The sequence below is a fragment of the Lethenteron reissneri genome, chromosome 22 (assembly GCF_015708825.2).
Source record: "Lethenteron reissneri isolate LAM-NWPU_2019-01 chromosome 22, ASM1570882v1, whole genome shotgun sequence".
NCBI lineage: Eukaryota > Metazoa > Chordata > Hyperoartia > Petromyzontiformes > Petromyzontidae > Lethenteron > Lethenteron reissneri.
This window is the reverse complement of record NC_083800.1, coordinates 2,808,982-2,828,993: the sequence shown is the minus strand read 5'-3', so window position 1 is coordinate 2,828,993 and position 20,012 is coordinate 2,808,982. Positions and strand designations below refer to the sequence as shown.

The 20,012-nt window shown below is 52.0% G+C and overlaps 1 protein-coding gene across 17 annotated transcripts in view; it reads left to right on the top strand.

The window, feature by feature from the left end:
• Positions 1-20,012, top strand: part of LOC133345513 (LIM domain-binding protein 2-like) — a 168,527-nt gene that overhangs the window by 46,138 nt on the left and 102,377 nt on the right. For 15 of the 17 annotated variants that reach the window (XM_061556310.1, XM_061556322.1, XM_061556323.1 and 12 more), the window contains exon 3: positions 12,250-12,325. In XM_061556310.1, the coding sequence (XP_061412294.1) occupies positions 12,250-12,325 (76 nt within the window). Of the gene's footprint in view, positions 1-11,710; positions 12,326-20,012 lie in introns of those variants that run through there. The other 2 variants (XM_061556325.1, XM_061556324.1) reach the window with 1 other exon arrangement.

Below are 20,012 nucleotides of genomic sequence, written 5' to 3'. Positions count from 1 at the left end.
TCTTGCGTCACGGAAAGTGCAAGTAAAGAACAGGATCTCGCCGGTAACAGGGAGGTGTGGCTTGCCTCCGTGGAGCCGAGCCTGGATAATGGATGTAGTGAATTGTCGGGTTAAATTCTGAAGGTAACAATTCGCTGATCACGACTTGTCTCTTGCATTGATCTTGCTGTTGTAGTGGCTTTTGTTCAGCGATTAAGTGCAGTATTATTAACTGAATTGTTATTTTTGAAAGACGTGCAAACTGAAAGGCAGAAATTTCATTAATATGCCACGCAAAGTGGCAGTGTGGGGTCACGGGCTATTGCAGGGTGGAAATATAGTTTGCATTTTTAAAGTGTGATGTGAGCATCATGTATCGCAGTAAATAACACGTTAGGCTAATTTACTACGGATGTAAAATCATTAATTTTGTGCAAGTCAGGCCTGTAATATTACTCGCGGTTTGGTTACATAAAATAATGTTTTCTGCCAATAGTTTGAAAGAGCGGAGAATACCGAAAAAAATCACATTTCAAATGTGTGGTTTCTATTTTTTATATATATACCGGTTTGCCTTTGACAATTTGTTTCATCCAAAAAGGAATTATAAATTAAGCATTGTTGGCATTATGGCTTCTTACAAACTCCCATCCCCTTTGTACGTTTTGTTCGGCTTAGCCTTTCCGCGGAGAGATTTCCTGTGCTCTGGTGTCGCGCAACTGGGTACGCTTTGCTCATGAAAACATGTGGCATTAATTTATGCCGGCTTCACCGTCTATGGGAAGCTGCTGCCGCGGCGTAATGGTGAACACACTGGACTTGCAATCCACAGACTGCCAGTTCGACTCAATCCCTCGATGTGGCAGTCGAAACGGTGCTCCAGTTTCTTTAATCCTCCATCCCCCCTCCCCGTCTCTGTCCACCCTACAGTGTGACTGGAGGGTAGTCAATCGGCAGCTCAAAACGTGTGCTGGGGTAAAGTATGGCTGGCCAGCATGGAAAAGTAGGACAACTACCCTCTAATAGGGGTTGTCTCGAACTCCCTCTGCCGGAGGTGCTACCGCCAGCAGGCACACGAGTAAGATATTATCAGGCTGTACGTTTACATGTTACCATGGCCACGAACTGCTCCGACAGTCCGTTTGTGGCAAAGCTTTGTGGCTGTGTGTGTGTGCGCCTGTTGTTTCTCAGCGAGGAGCGGCAATGTAGTGCTTCGCGCGCTGCGCTACGAACCCAGTTCGATTCCTGCACACGGCCAACACCAGTGACGATTATTTGAATCGGTCCTCTGGCCTCCCCTAGCCCCAAATGATTACCTGGTGCGGTGTGTAAACATCGGCAATTGGGAGACAAAGGCAGCCCGGCGTGGTGCTGCCTACCCATTGGTGTAAACGGGGTGGGGGGCGGGGTGATCCCCTCTGTTCCACGGCATTTTGCGTGACCCCCGCTCCCCCGGCGCGGGGAGCCGACCAGGCAAATCAGATTCAAATTTCGGCTTTTGGAGAAGAGCGGCAAGGGAGCGTTGCCTCTGTGCCTGTGGTCGCACCGTGGGCAGGGTGCCTGCAGCCAATCCTCGTCAAACCCGTGCTCTTCCCGCCGATGGCAAACAAAGGCCAGATTTTCTTTACCGTGTGAGAAACACCGAGAGGTGACTGTTGAGACTGGTTTTAACGCACTCGTAGGCACTGCCCTTTTGCACTCTGCAAACTGGTTCACGCTTATTTATATTTCATCGAAAACTTTCCTCTTCGCCGGTCACCTTGTAAGCACCGGCAGGACCTCTCTGCCTGAGCACTTATAGACCCGGCTGAGAGGCACAACACCGGTAGTGGCAGCAGGGCAGCCAGGGGTATCCAGAGGTCACCCAGAGGTCATCCAGATGTCACCCAGAGGCGGGCCTCATTGTTTGCTCCCTAATAATATGATTCTTGTCAAAATATTTAGCATGATGCCACGCGAACGTCACCAGATTTGCAAGATGAGCCGACGGCGATCTGGCCTTGGGCCTGTGGCAGTCTGGACGAGCCGTTAGCGGCATCGTCGGTCGTACGCCACCCTGACGCCGTTTGCCCCCCCCCCCCCCCCCCCCAACTTCTCTCTGTCTTCTCTTCCGTCAGTCGTCCCACGGCGGATGACGACAAGGCTGCACGGACTTCACCCACTTCATCCTTTCTCTGGTCATGGCAATCGCTTCCTGGACACCTCGGATTTGTCTCTTTAAGTCCTCGCTATTCCGTCGATCCACTGAATTAGGATAGTCTAACCTGCGGCGATGGTGTCCGGAGGAATCGTGGTTGATTGCGCGCAGGGGTCACTGAACTTTTGTCCAAATATGAGCCCGAGAAATAATGAAATAGGCGCATTCGTTTTGGCAAACCAGTTTGCGCTGCGCCCGTAGGTTTGGTACGCTCGTAGGTAACGTACTGCGGTGCTCGCGTACGGCACGAACGGCGGCACCGCCAGTCGTGTCGTCGCGTAAAAAGACGTGAACATTGAGCACGGGGGCACCACCACGTTCGTGCCCGTGCAGAGCCACGCACATCGTACCCCCTGCAAGCGCTTGTGTGCGTTTTCTCGGCCGTGGTGACCTTGCACATTGGGGAGCCCACGTTGGCGATCGACCCGTGCAACTGAATGTTTGTTGCCGGTGATGGTGGTGGCGGTACCTCCGATTAGCACGGTTGGCTACGTACGGTGCGAAAGAAGTTCAACATACGCGGTGGCGATGGCGGTGGCGGTGGCGGTGGCGATGGGGGGGGGGCGTCACAGGAGTGGCTTTGTTTACGGCTGGCGGGCGCGCCCGGGCTTCTGTCCCAACTGGCTCGTGTCGCGCCAAAGCCCTCTTGTGCTGCTCAGCAGACGGAGGGGTGGCGCGTGGGCGGCGGGGGGGGGGAGGGGGCGTGGGGGGGGGGCACGTGTCGACCCTGCGTGTCGCGGCTCGTGGAGGAGCTGGACGAAGGCTCCCTATGCCGAGCCAATCCTGAGAAAGGGAAACATGAAATTTGGTTTAAAGGGAAAACCATTGTTGTTGTCACCTGGGTGTGCTGCAGAGCGGCTCTTGGCGAGGCTATGAGAGCGAACTCACGAGACGCGCAGTGGCCTTTTGCCTTCTTTCCCGATGATCTGTTTGGGATTAAATTCAGCTGGAGCGTATGGTATTCGAAATCTCCCTTCATCTGCTGCTGGAATTAGCCGTGTACCAGGGAACGTAAGGGTTAATTACGGCCATATAGCAGGAGAAGCAATGCTCTCCGCATAGTTTGAGAGTGCTTCGGCATTGCGGTGAGCGAACAGGGCCGGGCCAGGTACAACATCTCCCCCGGAAGACGGTGACGCACTCTGGCACGGTACCCGCGGCACGTCGAGCCCCGGGCACCTCTGGGCTCTGCGCGTGCGTTGAGGCCGCTCCATAACAGAGTTGCTGGGAAGGACTCAATATTTGGCTCCGAATCACAAGACGCGGGAATTGAACGCACTCTCTCCTCGCCTGAACGCACGCGCACACTCGTCTCTTGCCCCCGTATGCTAATGCCCGGGACATCAAAACCCAGCGGAGCCAAAAAGGAAGCAGAAGCCGCTGCGGTTTTGGCAGAGCCTTTTACGCGAATGGTTTTTTTTCAACACACAAACCCACGGCTTTGTTTACAAAACGGCCATAAAACATTCGGGAGACAAGATTCGGAGCCCCGATATCGACTCTCATCAAAACGAGAAGACGGAGGCATTCTAAAGCGCTCTTGTAGGGACACGTGCTGTGCTGATTAACGGGCGTCTTTCGAGCCCCGTGCCATGCGCTCTCGTTGCCCCTGGTTGTGGTGGACACGCGCGCCGTCTGTGTGGCGTGGACCGAAAGACTGTTCCACCGCGGTTTGCACGGTTGCCATCGTTTTTTCCGATGTGTTTTCGGGTTGTGCCGCGTGCTGTTTGGCGCGATGTCCGACGTTTTCGCTGTGTCTGCTGATGGCGCCAGAGATTTCACTTCGCGTCTTCGGCAAGCGGATTCAGTTCCCGGAAGAAGCTCCCGGCGCCTGCACAGAAACGTCGGACGTCGTGCCAAACGACACACGTACAACCTGGAAACGCATCAGGGAAGCTGTACGGCACGACGAAGAGACATTGTTCAGTGGCATTTCTCCCGTAGTTTTGTCGTCTCTGCACGATGTCTTCGCTCAGAAACTTGAATATTCTCGTGCGGCGGTACGGTTAATGGCGCCTCACCTGGGGAGCACGAGAACTATAGACAAGATTCTAGCGCGGTAATTAAGCTGGCGATTGCAGACGCTGGATCAAAGTCTCCCCCGCCAATCCCCTCATTGTGATTTTGATTACTTCGATTGCGCATGGTGTTGTGGATTGCGGGATCGCCTTGCGTCTCACCAAATGTTAATTTTGCTTGGGCCGAGGCTTAATTATCCAAATGTCTGCTGCTGTTCTTGTGTCGCAGATGGAGCGGGTTTGGCCGTGCGAGTAAGCCGACAGGGAAGAGATCAGGGGGTGATGGGGAGAGCGCGGGTTTGGAATGCATAAGACTTGATGCGTGACACTCCTTTCACACAACTGTGTGTTATTAAAGAGTAGCTGCCTGTAATCGATATCGTATTTTGTTTTATATTGTCTGCGGTTGTAAATAGTCGGTGCATAAAAAGCGCCGTGATATAAAACGCCGCGAACCGCTCTTAAATCTTTAAACACATCCCTATCATCATGAGCACATGCGTGCGTACGCACGCTCGCTCGCCAATCGCCCAGCGCGTGCGATCGCGGGCGGCATGTACGCAAGGCGCAGCCACACTTCCCCCGACCTGAGCCGCTCTAAGTAATTTTTTTTCCCTGCGTGCAGAGTGTGAACATGTTGGCAGGAGCTCATTTGCATTTCCTCCAGTCACACAGCTCATTCGTCGACACTTGCAGACCTCGATAAGCCTGGTGATGTACACCCCCCCTTGCTTTCACCTCGCCGTGCCCTCTTAAATGCTCCCCCGTTTTTTTTTATTATTACCTTTTACATCCAGAGTGATAAAAATCCAAAGGTGTGACGAAAAATCGATCCGTCGATTAATGACGATTCTTGAGCGCGTGTCAGAACCCACGTGTGTTTTTTTTTATTTTCGGATATTTTTAATGCCCTGGTTTGCGCGTGACCCCGACGCGGGTAGCGGCTGCTACATTCACGATTTTGGGATAAAGAGTGAATCTTTCATCGATCGCGCCAGTGACTCGTGACAATTCATCGAATCGCTGGGAGGGTCGGTAGTGGTATGTGCGTATGTTAAGAGTGGGGACAGCCTCCCATTCTCACTATTCGCGAATTTGCACCTGAAGGACCGCGCCGTTTGCTCAAGGCTCGAGGAGTTCATGAAAATCCTGACGCTTAAGTAACTGCCGACGTGTCGCGGCGAAGCAAGACGTTGTCCTCGTGTGATCGCGCGCTAATTCCGAGCACTCTTTTTAAACGCGCGCCATCTGCGCTATCTGTAGCGACATGCGTCCCGAGGCTTCTTGCCAAGGACCTCATTGTTAGCGAGACGCCGCGGCGGAGCGCCCCGGCTAAATATAAGCCCGAGAAATAATCAAATAAACAAACAAGTTATTGTGTTCTTCATCCCCCCCCTCCTCCTCCTTCATCCCCTTGGCAACTGCCGGGGTCCTCCTTACCGCTCGCCGTGAGCCCAGGACTGGCTGCGGCGTGGACGTCGCTTGGTACAGCGGCGAGAGGCACTTTCACCTGCAAGTCAGGTGGTGTTTTGGGCTGTCGCGATCCGGCTGGGGTTTGGCATCCCGACCTGCACGCCCGTGCCCCCCTTCCCTGGAGGTGTCGTCTCCCGTCGACGTTCGCTGGCAATGCCTCCCGCGCACCTGCACCTTAGCTCGATGTCATCCCGACAGCGATAGCAGCTTTCCCAGCCACCCACCCACCCTCTTTTTGTGCTCATGAATATTGCTATAAATAAACCGACTTCTATCGGCAAAAACAGTCCCGTCAGATGACTAACAACATTTTTTTTTTGAAATAATGTTTCACGCCAGCACGTTATGGCCGAATTGTAATTGTATATACCGTGCTTTAGCTCCAATTGCAGTCGTGTCTTTAAAAATTAAACCTTAGCTGTGTAAGAGGGAAATTAAGTGGCCAGAAAGATAACGTGACTGGCAGACCGTTAGGATGCTGGGCCCTGTGCATGTGGAGTTAAGTGGATTATGGTCATCATTGTGTAATTGTTCACAGCGTATACAATACTATTTATCACGTGTTTATATGTTTATATGATATGTCGCACATAAAGATCCGTATTTAGCTTTTTGTGCTGGCGCACATATGTGGAGAAAATAACGAATGTTTTTTGGCTCATTTGGAGGAAAATGAAATCTAAACATTAAGGCCAGCTGGCCATTGTGTGGAGAAAAGGCAGCCTAAAACAAGAGATTTGTTTCTATCAGAAGATAAAATTTAGATATTTTATATCAACTCATGGACACAATCCTTGCAGTGGCAGAAACGTTAATTACCATTCACACATGCGTATGTGTGTACTGCTTGCATCATGCATGTTAGATTGTTTTGGGCCTATAACATACAATGTGGGAGGACTATTTGTATCCTGTCGCGGATGCTATTATCCACCATTTTACCGCACTTATACGAAGTAATACATCGCGGATAATAGGTGTTTGCGGGTAATTCGTTTGCAGATAAAGAGTATTTATGCGGTATGAGGAGCATTCGAGCAAGCGAACCTTTTCTTGTTGTTTTTTTGCCAAATCGGGCGGACAATTGGGGAGTGGGACACCTGTGATGGGTGTGTTCGTGTGGCGCGCGTCCCTCTTCGCCATCAGCCCCCCACCTTACCCCCCCCACCCCCTGACTCACTCTAACCTCCCCCCCCGCCCCCCACCCCCACCCCCTGACTCCCCCCCCACTCTACACCGCCCCCCACCCACTCTACACCGCCCCCCACCCCGACTCCCACCCCCCACTCTACACCGCCCCCACCCCCTGACTCCCCTAAACCTCCCCCGCCCCCCACCCTGACTCCCCCACTCCCTGACTCCCCCCCCACTCTACACCGCCCCCACCCGCTGACTCACCCCAACCTCCTCCCCCCACCCCCTGACTCCCCCCCTACCCCCTGACTCCCCACCCTCTGACTCCCCACCCCCCTGACTCCCCACCCCCTGACTCCCCACCCCCCTGACTCCCCACCCCCCTGACTCCCCACCCCCCTGACTCCCCACCCCCCTGACTCCCCACCCCCCTGACTCCCCACCCCCCTGACTCCCCACCCCCCTGACTCCCCACCCCCCGACTCCCCACCCCCGACTCCCCACCCCCCTGACTCCCCACCCCCTTACTCACCCCAACCTCCTCCCCCCCCACCCCCTGACTCACCCCAACCTCCTCCCCCCCCACCCCCTGACTCACCCCAACCTCCTTCCCCCCCACCCCCTGACTCCCCACCCCCTGACTCTCCCCCCATCGCCTCTCCCCGCCCCTCCCCCCAATCCTTCGGCTGCTCCATGCCCCCGCGCGCCTCTGTGTTAATCAATCCCCTGGCTCCCCACCGCCTCGCTCCCTCGCCCCATCCCTCACCCGCCCGCCCGCTCCCTTCCACCGCCACCACCGCCAACCTCCAGCGCCGCCGCGGACACAAAAAAAAAAATCTGTCACCGTTTCTCAGCGGGCCCGGCGAGGACTGGCCGGGTTGGCCCTCTGGGGCTTGTTAAATATTCGTGACAGTGTTGAGCCCTGTGTTTGGGAGGGATGGAGGGAGGGGAGGGGAGGGAATAGAGGGGAAGGATGGAGGGAGGGGAGGGAATTTAGGGGAAGGATGAAGGGAGGCAGGCAGGGGTAGGCAAGGCAGGGTAGCACGGGACGATGGGGGGGAGGGAATGAGCGAGCGAGAGAGGGAAGGGGGGAGGGAGAGAGGGGAGAATGGGAGATAGCCGCTAGGGGCGTTGGCTGTTGTAAGTGGGCCCCACATCTGCGTCGGCCGGAAGGAAGGATGGGGCCTGAGGCTCGCTGTGCCGAGCGCCGTCCGCACGAGGCGAGATGCGGCGGTGGTGGCAGCGACGACGACGACACGCGGCTCCCGTGCCGAGCGCTCTCACCGTGGGGCCCCATTCGCGTGCGCGGGGAATTGGGTTGTGCGGGGATCTGGGTGACATTTCGAGTGCAGGTTTTAATTGGATGTGATGATGATCTGTGCTGCCGCCAAAGCGAGGCTTTCTCTCGCGCTCGCATTTTTTTTTGATCAACTTAACCCTTTGCGCAGTGGTGGGAGGGGGGGCCGGATATCGGATCGCCTGTTGGATGCTCAGCACGTGCTATGATGACAAAACTAATTGTGACGTATTTCGAAATATTTGTCAAGGCTTTTTTGCACTGAACTCTTTGATTGTTTCAAAACTCCAACTTTTTTTTCAATCTGGAGATTAAAACGTAACAGTTGCTGGTGTTAACGGAGGCTTGTTGGAAAGTCAACTTTAGTGCACAAAACTGCTGCTTTGTTTGGGTTTGCATCATGGGATTCACCCTCCTCCGCAGCATTTCGATGAATTGTCACGATTTCGGGGGTTGCGATACGATTCAAGAAATATGTTTTCTTTGTATTGTTTCACCATCTCGTTTGCATAGCTGTTTTTCTGACTTGTTCGTACAGGTTTTGTCCGCACCGTTGGCCTAAACGTAACATCGGTATATAATTAGCTTTTGTTTTCAGAAAACGTAACTAATCCATTCTTACACAAGTTGATGCATGTGTCACGAGCGTAAGAATCGATATTAATCGATGCATCGTTACATGACACAGTATCAAATCAGTTTTCTGCGTGACTCAGCTGAATATATCAGCCACTTACTACATCGGGTTGGATCCAGAGCCCGTATTAGCCCACTGATTTGTGTCTCTTTGTTGGGATGAAGTAGAGTCCAGAGAAAAACTATATTTATACGGCTTGTTAAGTCAGGGGTAGGGGCTTGGGGGTAGTTTAGAACCCATGTTTGTCTTGTTTATTGCGGGGTTGATGCACAAGGGGGTTAAACAGCAGAACCCTCTCCCCCATCACACTCTCAACCCCCCACCACCACCACCATCACACCTCCCACCCCCACCTCCCAGCTCAAACCCCATGCCTCCTCCACCCTCTAATTCCCCTAAGACAGGAAGAGCCATATCCTGGTCCTATCTGGTCAGACAGGCATAACTAGCTCGGCCTGTACGGCTGGCACAGAGCGGAATTCTATTGTCACCATCACCCCTCTCGCAAGAAAATACCCCTCCTTCAGTTTACACACCAACGCCCCACGCACCTACCAATCCCACGCGACCCTTCATCACTGTGAACACTACACAGCCACGCCAGCCCCTCGTCGATACAAAACCTCACAGCTCCCACCAACCCTTCTTCAATGCTAACGTCTACACCGATCTTCCGTCAATACTGACCTCAAAGCTACACTTCATCAATGCTCACCTCACAGCTCCACCAGCCCTTTATCGATACAAATCTCTCAACTCCACAAACCCTTCATCAATACTGATCTGAAAACTCCACCAACCCTTTATCAATACGAATACTTACAGCACCACCGGTCTTTCACTGATGTAAACCCAATAGCACCACCAATAACCCTTGATCCGTACACATTTGAAATATAGCTCCACATGGTCTTCGCAGTTTCACCATCCCTGCGTCTTTCCTGATCTAAAGCCGGCGTCCACTCGCCTCTCGCACTCCCCTCTCCGCCCCCCCATCCCTTATACCAACCCCTCCCCAAATCTCGGGCTTGTAAACACGAGGTCGTGACCTTTGCTGCGCCCATGTGACCCAAACTCCCAAATGAAAGGGGCTCCTCTAGGGGGGCTCCCGACGAACGAGCGAGCGAGCGGACAGAGTCTGCGTGGAACCGCAGTGTTGGGGAGTGTGCAGCGTATAGCCCAGCTGGGGAGATCCGGGGAGAGCAGTAGGAGGAGGGTCCTTCTAATCCTCCAGGCCAGCAGATGGAAGGGCAGATTTCTGGCCGGGAGAATGTACATTTAATCCTTTAGTATTATAATCGATAAACAGTAGCATGAGCCGAGGCTGCATGGGAGGAGGGCGAGCTTTCTGGGGTTGGGAGTGATGAGTGGAGGAAATCCTCTGGTAGGGGGAGGAAGGATGTTGTACACAATGTGCTGAAATCCTGTTTCTGTCTCTATAAAATTCCACCGAAGCTTGCCAATAATATTGAGATGTGTCCTGTGCGTGCGTGCGTGCTTGTGGCGGTGTGTGTGCCGACAACCTTTAATGAGTACTGTACATCCTCTGTACCTGGTGCGGTGTGCAAACATCAGCACTCGGGAGACAAAGGCGGCTGTGCCTGGCACTGACCACACCGTCCCCTCGTGTGCCATGCCGGCATTCATAGGTGCTCGCTAACAGCACTTGCCCCAGCAAAACAATGCGTAGGCTATACGGGGTTTTTTTTGTGATATTTGTGCTTTTTTATGTATATGTGTGTGTAGTATATTTCATCATGGTTTAATTTCTGAGTCGTATTTAAAGTCTTACTTTTGCATGTCTAACATTTGCATTAAAGTAAACACCATTTTATTTTTGTACATCTGATGTTTTTTGTTCATCAAAATAGTGATTAAATTTTTATGTTTATTGTTGAAGTTTATAATTTTGGAGGAACAACAACAATCTTAGAAAAAGTTTTCCCTGCTAAAAACGAGAACAGTTCCTTATTTTTAAATCAATAAATCAATCGGTCAATTCCATTACCCAAAGTCGGGTGAGACGCCATGGAGTGTGTACTATGGACGACGCTGGAAACTAATAATTAGATGCAAAAAAATAACAACAACAACCCCCTTAAAATTAAACTCAACAGCATAGCTGATGTCAAGGTTCGTTTCACGTGTGCGGCAGGACATATTCTCATTTTCAAACGCAACAATGAAAGAGCGAGCGTGCGGAATTTAGATCTACCGATTGATGTCCCTTATTTAAAACCAGGTGAGAGAGGGGTGGTGGTGGGTCCCACCGAGATGATGACAATGCAGCGATTTTGACAAGCCGCCGCGCTGACAGACGAAATGTGGAAGAGGAATACAAAAATAACACGAAGAAAGCAGCAGAAAAGCGAGGTTGTGGAAATTTGACGCAGGCACAAGCAAGGACAGCCCTTATGCTAACGAGCCCAGTTTCCCTGGCTCCAGAGGGGTCCTGCCAGGGAGGAGGGAGGAGAGAGGAGGAGGGGAAAAGAATAAAATAAAAGCAAAGCGCTGGCCGTGCGAGCCTGCAGAATGAGTGTGGCGGTGGACGGGCGGGCAGCTTGCGGGCAGCAGTTGCGGCAGCCAGGGCAGCAGCCAGGGCAGCAGCCTCCGTCCCTGGCCTGTGCACGGAAGTCGAGTCGGTGGCATTAGCTGCCCTGCCAGCCCTGCTCCTCGACATCTTCCCTCCTCCTCTTCATCCTCCTCCCCGTCTCTCGTTCCGCGTCTCTCTCTCTACATCTTCCCAGCTTGCTCCCAGTTTCAACCCCGGTCTGCTGCTCCCCCCCCCCCCCTTTCTTACCTATCCACCCCTTACCTATCCCCCCTTACCTATCCCCCCCCCCTTACCTATCCACCTCCCCCCCGTTAACTACCCCCCCCCCCTTCTCACCTATCCCCCCCCCCCATTCTTACCTATCCCCCCCCTTCCCTCCCACCCTGGCACCCCCCCCCCCCTCTCCTCCTCCTCCTGCACTTAGCGCCTCTCGCAGTGGCTTCACAATCCCTCCTCCTCCCCCCTTCCCTCCCCTTCCCCCAACCCCGACAACGCCGGGGTGCATGGAGCCGACTACCACCACCACCACTACTACACGTGTGTAGTGTTGTTGTTCGGGACTAGCTAGCTAGCACCACCACCACCAACAACAACAACAACAACCCGCCCCGGCTCGGCACACACACACACACACACCGTGCCAGTGCAGCCGGGACACGGAGACAGCCAGCGAGGAAGAAGTAGCAGCAGCAGGAGGAAGAAGAAGAAGAAGGGGGAGGACAGAGCAGGCAGCCTCCCCCCCCCCAACCAACCAACCTCCCCCCCCCCCAACCAACCAACCTCCCAACAGAATCATCGTGGGGACGACGCGGCGGTGATAGTCGTCCCGACCAACGCCATGGCCAGCGCCCCTCAACCCCCTCACCCGCCGCCGCCGCCACCGCCGCCGCCGCCCCACGGGCCGCCTCCTCCTCCTCCTCACGACCCGTTCTATTCCTCTCCCTTCGGCCCCTTTTACAGGCGGCACACCCCGTACGTGACACAGCCCGACTACCGCATCTACGAGCTGAACAAGCGCTTGCAGGCGCGCACAGAGGTGAGTGGCGGTGGGTGTCCTCTCTGTGTGTGTGTGTGTCTTGTGTGTCTTGTGGTGTGGCGTGTGCGCTTGGTTAGTGTCTGTGTGTTGTGTGTGTGTTGTGTGTGTCTTGTGGTGTGTGTTGTGCGTGTGTTGTGTCTTGTGGTGTGTGTTGTGTCTTGTGGTGTGGCGTGTGCGCTTGGTTAGTGTCTGTGTGTTGTGTGTCTTGTTGTGTGTCTGTCTGTGTGTGTGTTGTGTGTGTCTGTGTGTGTGTTGTGTTGTGTCTGTGTGTTGTGTGTGCGTGTGCGCTTGGTTAATGTCTGTGTGTGTTGTGTGTGTCTTGTGTGTCTGTTGTGTTGTGCCTGTGTGTCTGTTGTGTCTGTGTGTGTGTCTGTGTGAGTTTGTTGTGTGTGTTGTGTGAAACAACTGCTCCTGGCAGTTGTGTTTCCACATGTTCGTGTACATGCAAGTTTTAGTTTTTTTGGTGCGTGTGTTGCCACCCCTTCCACCCCTCCTCCTATCTCTCACTCTCGCCTGCTCGGGGTTTACATGTGTGCGTGCACTGTACTGTGTACATGTTACAAAACCCACACACACATATATACACACACATACATACACACACATACATACACACACACGTATACACACACATATATAACAACAACCGCCATTCGCCACCTTCAATTCATTACCACGAAACTACGAATTAAACACACACACATATATATACACACATATATACACCCATACACCATGCAGTCACAGCCATCGTGCCTTGTACCCGTGTACTGTTCGCTCCCCCAACCACCAACACCACCAACATCACCACCCCCAACACCACCACCACCAACATCACCACCAACATCACCACCAACATCACCACCACCAACACCACCACACCACCACCCCCAACACCACTACCAACACCACCACCCCCAACACCACCACCCCCAACACCACCACCAACATCACCACCCCCAACACCACCACCAACATCACCACCAGCATCACCACCCCCAACACCACCAACATCACCACCACCAACATCACCACCCCCAACACCACCAACATCACCACCCCCAACACCACCAACATCACCACCCCCAACACCACCAACATCACCACCATCACCAACATCACCACCCCCAACACCACCAACATCACCACCTCCAACACCACCACCACCCCCAACATCACCACCACCACCAGCCTCCTCCTCCCTCCCTTTCGCCCGGGGTTCTTCTCGTCTTTTGTGCCAAGCCTTGCTCGTGGCAGTTGTTTCCACATGCCTGACTCTTATTTTTCTCTCCGCTTCACTCTCTTCTCCATTTTCCTTCCTGCTCCCCCACCACCACCAACACCACCAACTCATTCTTTCTCCAAACCTCCATCCCTCCCACCCCCCATCCACACTCCCATCCACACACTCTGTGTCTCTCTCCTATCACTCGACCTCTCTTTCTTCGCTCTCCACTCTTTTGCATCTTCTTCCTCTCCTCTTCCACAACCCACTCCCATCGCTTCTCTAACGCACGCATCTCTCTCCCTTCCCTAGCTCTCCCCCTTGGCTCTGTTGTGTTTACAGCTTTTGCGTCACACATTTGTCTCGGTGACCACCCCCTTGCCAGCCTCGTGGAGCTGCTTTGTGTTTGTTGTTGTTGTTGTTCTTGTTGTTGTGTGTGTGCCTTTTCGGCTAAGTTGATGCCGGCTATGTTGTTGTTGGCATCGTGTAATTAACAAAGGCCCTTTCCGAGATGTGTATCACCTGTAGTAATCATAATAATGACAACGTTCGTTCCACACACACACCACCACCCCCCGTCTTTGTTTTTTATTGTGTCGCTAATTGTGTTAATTGCCGTGTTGAGACCCAACCTGGCGTTGGGCTCCCTCGATTACCCTGTGGCACCACCGTGCCGTATCCCCACCGCCTTCGTGTTTTTGTTTCGGTGTTTTTGGCTCGGGCGCAACGTTTCCCATCATCGCGGGCCACGATGTACAATGACATTGTCCTTGCTTACGGACGCACGTGTGTCTCTGTGTGTTGGGGATGTGATGGTGGCAGTGGTTCGTGATCCCAGGTGACATTAGTTTGATTCTGGAACGTGAACAGCATCAGTGGCGGGTGGTTTATGAATCTCTCAATCTTATGCCTCCTCTTCCCATCCCCCCCAGATCAGCTCAGCCTTAAATGAGCACTTGGTGCAGTGTGTAAACATTGGAATTGGGGAGACAAAGGTGGCTTGTGTGGTGGTCGCCACACACCACCCCACCCCCTTGGTGCAGTGTGCCGGCCATGTATGAGGCTAAACGAGCGATCTTGCCTTGTTATGTACACCTCGGGAGAGATACGACAACTATCGTGTGTATACAATGTACACAAAATAAAAACTCGATCGGCAGTAGAGGATTTTAGCAAGAAATGTCATTAAAATATATATATTTTTAAAACCCCACCGTGCGTTCTAAGAAGAATAGATGTATTCGTACATCACGTGTGTGATGTTTGGACGACGTGGCAATGACGAGTCGGGACCAAAAAAATCGTCGGAATAAGTCGAAAATGCGGCGAGACAGCTCAATTTGGCGAATATTTAACGACTGGAAAGTGTGGACTGGGTGCAAGTTGTTGCTTTCGTCTCAAATGTTCATGCACCGCTCATGCAAAGGTCAGCACTGGCTCAGCCCGTGTGTGTCCCCCCCCTTCAGCTCTTCTGCGTAACCGTGAGCATCAGAAGTTGGAGTTGACAGGGTTAACGCATCTGGCGTAACCTTAGTATGCTACGAAAATGCAGTTAACTTAGCCTATGAAAAATAGCAAAGGCTGTGCTGCTTACGAGAAGCTTTTTTAAAAATTAAAGTGCAGCACATTTAAGCAATTGTTGGGGTTGTTTTCCTCCAATCGGATTTTGACGATGGCAATGTTTAGCTACAATTAAGGTTCCGATTAAGTGGAGGTTAGACGGTAATACGACTAAGGATACACGTGTGTGTGTGTGTGATTATATTTCCTCGTATTCGCGACTTTGCTTTAACAAGTCACCGCACCGGTGGCACACGCCTTTAAAAGCCCGATCCGCGCAAATTTACTCTGCGCTATTAAATCAACATTAACTTAAATCCATACAGAGGTCTTACAAGCAAATCATTGCGTATGTTAATTAATTGTTCGCTCACAGCGTGCGGACTTCGGCGCCCTCCTCCTACGTGTGTCGCGTTTGACCCCCCCGACGCACGCAAGCGCGTGACCTCCGCCGCTAAGTGCCAAGGCGAACGTCGCCCCGTGTCGCGTGTGACCCCGTCGCTAGGGCCCTTTGCTCGCTCCGGCCCCCACGGCCTCCGGTTCCTTTGTCCTCGTCCTCCACCACCACCACCACCACACCCACCCCCTACTCCCCCACGCAAAGGCACCCCCTTTGTCTCTCTTGTCCCGTCTGCTCCTCCGACGTCCCCTTGCGTGATTTTTGTACGCAGCGGCGGTCATGACAAAGCTGGGCCGCAGTGTGTCAGCTCGGTCGCTCGGTCGCTCGGCCACGCTCTGAACTTTTGTCGAGCGGCGAAATTCCGTTTCGGTCGCTTCGTGCGCTCTCCCTCTGTGCCTTGGACGAGCCGCGGTTGTGCGAGGCCTTGAAACCACAATTTTGCTCCTGCCACCGTCGTCCCCCCGGGCTGTCTTAATCTCCATCTCTTCGTTTCTGTTCCACGACGGCATCTCTATCAATCTTGCCCAGGCAGTCCTAACTCACCGCCTTTCCCTTCCCACACGAAACTATTCTCACTCCTTAGTGACACTCCTACCAGCACAATTTCATCTTTGCTTCCGAGTTCCTTTTCTTTTAGTGTTGACTGACGGCATCAATGTTTTACTTTCACATTTTTCGCCCTTCAGATATCTTGTAAAATTACCACACGTTGATGCCCTTTGGACCCACGCTGCATTTTAGACGGTTGCGTCCCCCCCCCCCCGCTCCTGTTTATTGGTCGATAACCATGGCTACTTCATTCACTCGTAGTGGCTCTGACATGACACCCGTCCTTAATCCGCGGTTCGTCAATGTACATAATTATTACCGTCATCATGCACGTCGGCATAGTAATAATATCACACGTGGTTAGTGGGGGGGGGGGGGGGGGGCCCTTGTATTACGATGTTGGTTTGATTTAAAGGCCAGAACCCGATCATTGAATTGTGCAGGCCACGTCCAGTGACGATGGGCCCACGTGCCGATCCGATTTCCTGCGCTTGTGTAACACTCGCCACTGCCGCCACCACCCTCCATTCCACCGACCCCTCCACCCCGTGCACCCTCATTGCTTCCCCAAACCCAAGCTTCTTTCTCATCCCATCCCCCTGCCCCTACTCTCACCCACAACCCTCCATCACCCCCCCTGCCACCCTCTTGAGCTTCCCGCTGTTTGCTGGCTGGTTCTGTATGCTGCCCGTGTATTGGGGTCGCGCGGAGGAAAGATTTGCACCAGCCTCTCTCTGCCTCGCTCGGCTCTCTCGCTCGCTCGCTTGCCTCTCTTTCTCTTGCCACATTCGTAAGCCTCTTCTGCCTTCTGGCCTTTGGTGGCTTCGTGCGGCCACCACTTGCTCATTCTTTCTCAAGTCTGCGTGTCTCTCTCTCTCTCTGTTCCGCTGAGGTCTGCTGATTGATTTCGTAGAGGAGTGTGTTTCCCTTGGAAAACAAAAAATCCACCACTGCCATGTTGAGCTTTATTTATGAGTGTTTATTTACTTGCATTTTTCACAAAGTGTTGTTAGCAACACTCGGTTATTTAAAGTTTTGCGACATCGTGGTAACCAGGCGGGTTTTTTTGGTTATTCCTTTACCCTTAAATTCCCTCGTTTGATTTTCATCCCCTGACGTTATCCCACATAAATCAATGTCTCTTTTCCGCTTGGGGGACGTCTCATTGTTTTTCCACGACTTTACGCTTTATTAATGTATTTGTCCAATTAGAAAAAGGAGGAAACGTCGGCCGGCCCCCCCTTCGTCTTGTTACAGGAATGCCTGCGGATTGAACTGTTGACACTAAGGCCTGCGAACGTACTTAGCGTGTTGACACAATTAAGCGTTCGCGTGTACAACAGACCGCTGCCAATATGTCAATAATCCGCATAATTATGATAATAAACAATTTGAATGTAATGAACAAACTAATTTCTAATTTTGTAGCATAATCAATTTTTACTCACCGCCCTGCCATTGACGATGAAGTAATTTGCTCTTTATTTGCGCCGGGGTTACTCTCCTTGGGTCTGGCTCTTTTCAGCGGAGGTCGCGGACGAACGACCCGCAGCAGACGAACACCGCTGCATTGCCCGTTTCGCCTGCAGTTTTCGCAGCCTTTCCTCTCCTGTACAATACGCAGTCATTAATGACAATTTAGAATTATTGTATATACCGTTGCTATGTATTGTCTGTATAGAGCAAAGTTTTTGTTACACAATTCTTGCAATATATTGCAATTTCATTTCGTTCATCGATTTAAAGAAAATATTGATTGCGCCAGCATTTGAACATTGCGAAGCTAATTTCACTTCCAATTTATGCCGCAGTGCTTAACCTTGCTACACGTAAATCACAAATCTGGTATTATGTACAACGGATGTTCATCGTTCTTGGTGGTTGAACAAGGCAATGAACGGTGTTTTCAACATACTCGCTCTTCGACGGCGATTTCAATCGATTGCGTTACGTTTGCACCGCGCGATAATCTAGCCCAAGCGAGCGACTCTGGTGGACTCGGGGGTGTGGTCTCCGTGGTCCGGGTTGAGCGCACGGTCAGGCGGTCGCCTCCAGGTGGACAAAGGCGGCAGGGAGGTGTGCAGCAGAGGTCGCAAACGGGTTTTGATTCCTTACCCGTACCCGGCCACACCAGGGTCGCAAACGGGTACCTGTACCCGTACCCGGCCGGGTACGGGTAGGGTACGGGTATCGGGTACCTGATTGCGACCTCTGGGATGAAGCCATGTTGCAGGCGCAGGTGGTTTGATTCTAGGAACTTGAATTGTGAGAAGAGACAAGACGTTGGGAAATGAGTGACAAACGGTTACTCACCAGTGACTCACGGTCTACGCGTACCTGTACCCGGCCGCACCAGGGTCGCAAACGGGTACCTGTACCCGGCCGGGTACGGGTAGCCGGGTATCGGGTAGGGTACGGGTATCGGGTACCCGGTTGCGACCTCTGGTGTGCAGGGAGCCTCCTAAACGCCGAACCTTCTCTGTGATGGCATCTTCCCCTCACCCCTTCCACCTCTCCCGTCTCCCACCGTGGCGCGCACCCACACACATGCTCGCATGCAACGCCTTGTGTTGCGGATGCGAATTGAGCTGCATGGAAAGCTGATCAATGGAAAAATTGATTACCGTTCGCGACGCAGCAGCCACGGTCAGCTGTGGCTCAGCGGGGAAGATGTCGGCGCGATATTGAATAACCAACAGGGCCCCTGTCCGATTGTATTGATTGATGTCTCCTTAAAACTTCTAAGAAGGAGCTGGGGGAGCCATAGAAAGCACACCTACATGTGTTTAACTTGGGAATTTTTTTTACTTTGTCACACACAACTGTATGTTAACTGGGCATCATTTTGCTATTTGAGGTGTTTTCAACATACTTGCATGTAGGTAAAAAGTATATTTATAAATTCAACACCACCTTCAATTAAAATTGCTAAGATATGATATTTACACAATTACAAAAATATAGATTGCATAAATGCACTATCTAAATAATGTATATCGTCACGGCCGTCTGTGTGTTCGTTTACCGAACATGTCCCTTTCTATTTTGCAGTGCTCATGATCACGTTGATGTCATTTAAATGGTTAGTAAATGACGTGATTCGAATTTATTTTAAAGATAGTCAAAATATTTCTTCCTGTGCTGAACTTTTTTGGTTTGCTGTGACAGAGATTACAGGCTCCGAACCATGTAAAGTTGTTCATTAAGAATTGATTCTTTTCACTGCACAGAGAAATTGAAAACGATACGTGGGAGAAAAAAAATTATATAGCAGAGGGAAACTTAAAAAAAAATCACCTTCTGTGTGCATCCGCGTTAGCTGAAAGTGTAATCGTAAGTGTACGATCGTGTATATTTATACCGGCACTTTTTTGGGACTAAACGGCGTTGTACGGTGATGACAATTAATTTTTGTGTCAATTTTTATTTTATCGAAAGCAAAAATTCAACAAAGCCGACTGCCCCCCCCCCCCGACTTCCGTGCGATGCCGCACTCACCATCGCCACCGTAGTCGACCTGCATCAGAACTAATTCCCACCGCCTGAGCCACGATTAGCATCTGCTCCATATGCATGAGGGGCCTAATGCCGCAGCTCCGGTGATTACTGTGGTGGCCTGTCTCTGGCAAAAGGTCTGTCGCGTGAAAACCGCTCTCCCGTTTCGAACCTCTGGCCCTGCACAGGGGATTGTGGGCCCAGCCATCGATACGGACGCAGAGGACGGTGAAGCGATGAGTTTTATTAGCTCCATGTGTGCTGCCCTGTGTGCACGTATATGTTTGTTATTTTAATGCGCCTAATTTACATATCGCTGTATTCTTGCGGTCAGTGACTAGGCATAGCTGATTGACTTTTAATGACACGTGGTTTGATTCAACAATGTATTTTATTGTTATAGTTAGACTATGATTGTCAACATGTTCATGTTTTTAGCTTCTTTAAAGTGTGTATAT